The sequence below is a fragment of the Impatiens glandulifera genome, chromosome 5, assembly GCF_907164915.1.
Source record: "Impatiens glandulifera chromosome 5, dImpGla2.1, whole genome shotgun sequence".
In the NCBI taxonomy this organism is placed as follows: Eukaryota; Viridiplantae; Streptophyta; class Magnoliopsida; order Ericales; family Balsaminaceae; genus Impatiens; species Impatiens glandulifera.
In genome coordinates, this window is record NC_061866.1 from 47,402,836 (window position 1) to 47,406,687 (window position 3,852).

The window sequence follows — 3,852 nt, forward strand, 5'->3', positions numbered from 1 at the left end:
CTGAAATGTAATGTCTGATACATTGAAGTGTAATGTCTAATATATTGAAGTGTAATGTCCGATACAAGTTTATTGTCTGATACAAGAACTGTAATATCATTTAAACTAAAATATAATTTTTTTTACACTAAACATTAACGTTTTTAAAACTCAACTAAAAACTGAAATTTAAATTTTTTTATACAGAAATATAAATTTTATAAACTAAAATATAATTTCTTATAAACTGAGATGTAATGTACATTTTTATAAGACATTATAGTTCAGTTTATAAAAAAATTACATTTCAAAAATAGCAACAATAATTTTTAAAATAGTTAAGATGGAAACTCAAAACAGAAGAAATTAATCAATATTATATAATCATAAACCAATACGGTTAGTATATAAACTTCCTTCAAGCTTCAATCGATAAAATGACATTAGAGATATGTAATGAGAGAAGAAGTTTGCAACGGTTAAAAACTAGCCGGTGGACTTTGATTAGAGTATCTCAAATCTCAATATTTGATTGAGTTCGAGTTTTTACAGTGCAATTCGAGCGGAGTAGATACTCGGCTCGACTCATTTACACCCTTAGGTTAGATAAATTGAATCATTGGCGTCTTTGATCTCTTTCTATTTACGAGCTAGAATGGAGACTCGCGCCCCTTCTATGGCGGCTCGTTTGGCCAACTAGGTCCTCCTGTGATGAAGACCTTGTGACTATCGATTGGGACTTTCAATGGGTGGGAACAGACAGAAAGAAGGGGACGGACAGAAAGAAGACGAGGGAGAGGGAAAGAAGAAGGTGAGAGAAAAAGAAGAGAAACGCGTTATGTGTTTTTAAAAAATTGATTTTTTTTTTCACGTGTTTTTTAAAAAATTGATTTTTTTCGCATGCCATTTTTTTTCCACATGACTATCGGGTGGAGTCGTTGTTTATAGTGTTTTAGTGACAAAATAAACACGAGTAAGAATTGTTACGTTTAAACAACTCTCAATAATATTATATTATATTAATATTTTTCAAAATAAATTATATTATAATAATACAACTAATTAAAAGCTCAAATAATTTTATTTATATTTTTTTAAAACTCAAATAACCCATCATCAAACAAGCTTATATCATATGCCTCTTACCTATTACAAAAACACGAATGCATTTTTTTAATTTTAGAGATTTACTCTGGAATATGAATTGAAGAACACTCAATCATATTAAGTTTTCATCCTATTTAAAAATAACTTAAATTAAAATTAGATTACAACTTAGATTCCTAAAATTTAAAAAGAACACAAAAAACTCAACCTTCTCATTTTGAAAGAAAGTAAGAACTTCTTGAAATTTGTTAAGATTGCACTTTATGACACTTCATTTTTAGCCCTTCCCATAATATTATAAATTAAAGAGGTCATTGTGCTCCATCTTTCAAGATAGAAATAAATAAATAGTTATAAATAACAAACAAATTAAAAATGAAAAAAGAGTTGGCCATGTTTGGGGTCTTCTTGCTTCTATGTTTTGCTGGTAGTTATTTTTTATCTTTAATCTCTTTAGACTTGTTCTTGTATTTTATTTTATTTTTTGACATGTTAGGATGAATTATAGTTTGAAATCTCTTGACAGGGGCAAAGAATAATGATAATTTGTTCAAATGGGTAAAACACAAACATTTCAAAAAGATATGTTTTACCAGGACTCTCAGCCAATGCATTGAAGCTTGTACGAATGATGGATTATTGGATGGAAAATGTCGATTTTTTTCATGCTACTGCAAACTCGTTAACGATGACATACCCAAACCCAAAAGGCGGAGCCATACCCAAACCCAAAAAGGATAAGAAGAAGAAGAAACCCTAAACCTTTGGCCATAGAGGAAACTAAATATATAATATGAGAAAGTACTACCCTCTGTACTGTTGGGCTAATAAATTTAAATAAAGTTAACATGAATATGAATAAAATATTTCATTATTTCATGATCTATAGCATATATCATTATAACATGAATATTCACAAGTTTAACTAAAGAGAAGTGTTACAACTGCTCTCTTATAAGAATCATAGTTTTCACAAAGCATAGAAGAAAGGAGAGAACTTTAAGAAGGAACCACTAATTAATGATCCCATCAAATTGTAAAAACAAGTTCTACTTCCTCCATCCCTCAATAATTCATAAAGTTGACATAAACTATTATAGTTAATACTAATATTGCTGCTACACAACAAGTAAATATAAAGCAGAAAGATAGATTCGTTTACTGTTTAATTTTCCAATTATGTGCTGACCTAGGTCCAGCAGCGATCCCCTCGTAAAATCTGGGCTCCAGCTTCTGTCTGTTCCAGTCCTTGACAAACTTCAAAAATAGTTCACGAGCCCTTTCAGAGGAAAGATCCGAGAAGAATATATCTTTCTCCTCTTTCAGCCAAGTCGAAAATTCATTGTTTCTCAAGAAGTAGTCGTCAGGGGATATTTCCTTAAACTCCAGTTTCTGATAAATAAAATATATAGAACATTCAGCACCAACAAAACATACACAACACAAAGCAAATAATTCACAATATATAGTTTTTTTGTGTGTGTTTATGCTCTTCCAGCACCGGAAACAACAAATTGTTGCTTAATAGCTTGAAAGAAATGCAACATATGACCAATTGTTTTCACATTTTTTAGCTACAAAGGACCTGATAAGAAAACTCACTGAGGAACCATCATGTTTGCTCTTCCTTCTGTCTTTTGACTTCTTTTCTGAAGCAAAGTAGCAAACCAAGACATATCAGCAAATAAGAAAAGATGGTTCGGGTGTGAAGAAGACTCAAATCCATTACCAGAACCATAAGTTACTACGATCTACCACTAAACATTATAATTTTCTTGAAAAAAAGAGACAGATACTCAAATTCCCAATGCAACAACTATGTATGCATCAAATCATTTAGCCAAATCAATAAGAAAAGTGATAGCTAAGCCTTATGTGCCTTGATTTTACTGAAAATCAAACAAAATTATCACAAAAATCCTTAGACAATCTTCAACAAACCCTAAAAGGCAAACAAACAGCACGGCGCCATCATCTCAGGATTGAATCAATCCATATCAAGTAATGAAATAATGAATGATAATCAACCAAAAGAAATAAGAAACAAAACAGAAACCTTTTCGTGAATGGTGCTTGGACGAACTACGATCCTTCTTTTCTTTCTTCGAAGAAGATTTACTGCTGTTTTTCTCAGATGTCGCTTCTCTATCACTTCTAATTCGTCTTTTGATCCTCACTTCATCTGACAAACATAATAATGTAAAACACCAACGTAATTTAGAGATTTGAAGTAGGAGATTGATAAACCTACCTTCGGAATCAGAAGGAGAGCTTCGTCTTCTCTTCTCCTTCTCGTCCTTGGACCTCCGATCACTGCCCATCAGTCGATGACGATCGGAAACGAGCTATTCTGTACTCGCCGCCGGCGAAGAATCCAGATTTTCAGTGGAGGGAAGAAAGTTAGTTAGGTAAGCCCATCCAATGTGAAGGAAGGCCCATTGAATTCGAACTATATATGAAAATAATAATTTTTTAGTTCAAATTATATTTTATAATGTTTAGAAAAATAATGATATTACAATTCCTAACTATAAATGATAAATCTGAAACTTAAAAGATCTTGTTTCATTTTGTGTTTATAAAATGTAATAAAAATATTTTAATTAATTTTATAGTTAGAATAATATCAAAAATAAAAACTCATCTTACTAAAAAAAAAAATAATGAGTTAATTGAAAATAAAACGAATTATAAAATTTAATTTTCTCATTAATGAATGAGTATTAATTTTAGAAAATCATTATTAATATTATCATAATTTAAATA

General features: G+C 30.5%; 1 protein-coding gene across 1 annotated transcript; it reads right to left on the reverse strand.

The window, feature by feature from the left end:
- Positions 1 to 2,026: 2,026 nt before the first annotated feature.
- On the reverse strand, positions 2,027 to 3,499 carry LOC124940114 (style cell-cycle inhibitor 1-B). Its single transcript, XM_047480599.1, has 4 exons — positions 3,338 to 3,499; positions 3,143 to 3,268; positions 2,689 to 2,735; positions 2,027 to 2,478 (listed from the first exon to the last, which is right to left on the reverse strand). The coding sequence occupies exons 1-4, from the start codon at positions 3,405 to 3,407 to the stop codon at positions 2,245 to 2,247; spliced, it is 477 nt and encodes a 158-aa protein (XP_047336555.1). The 5' UTR covers positions 3,408 to 3,499; the 3' UTR covers positions 2,027 to 2,244.
- Positions 3,500 to 3,852: the final 353 nt, after the last annotated feature.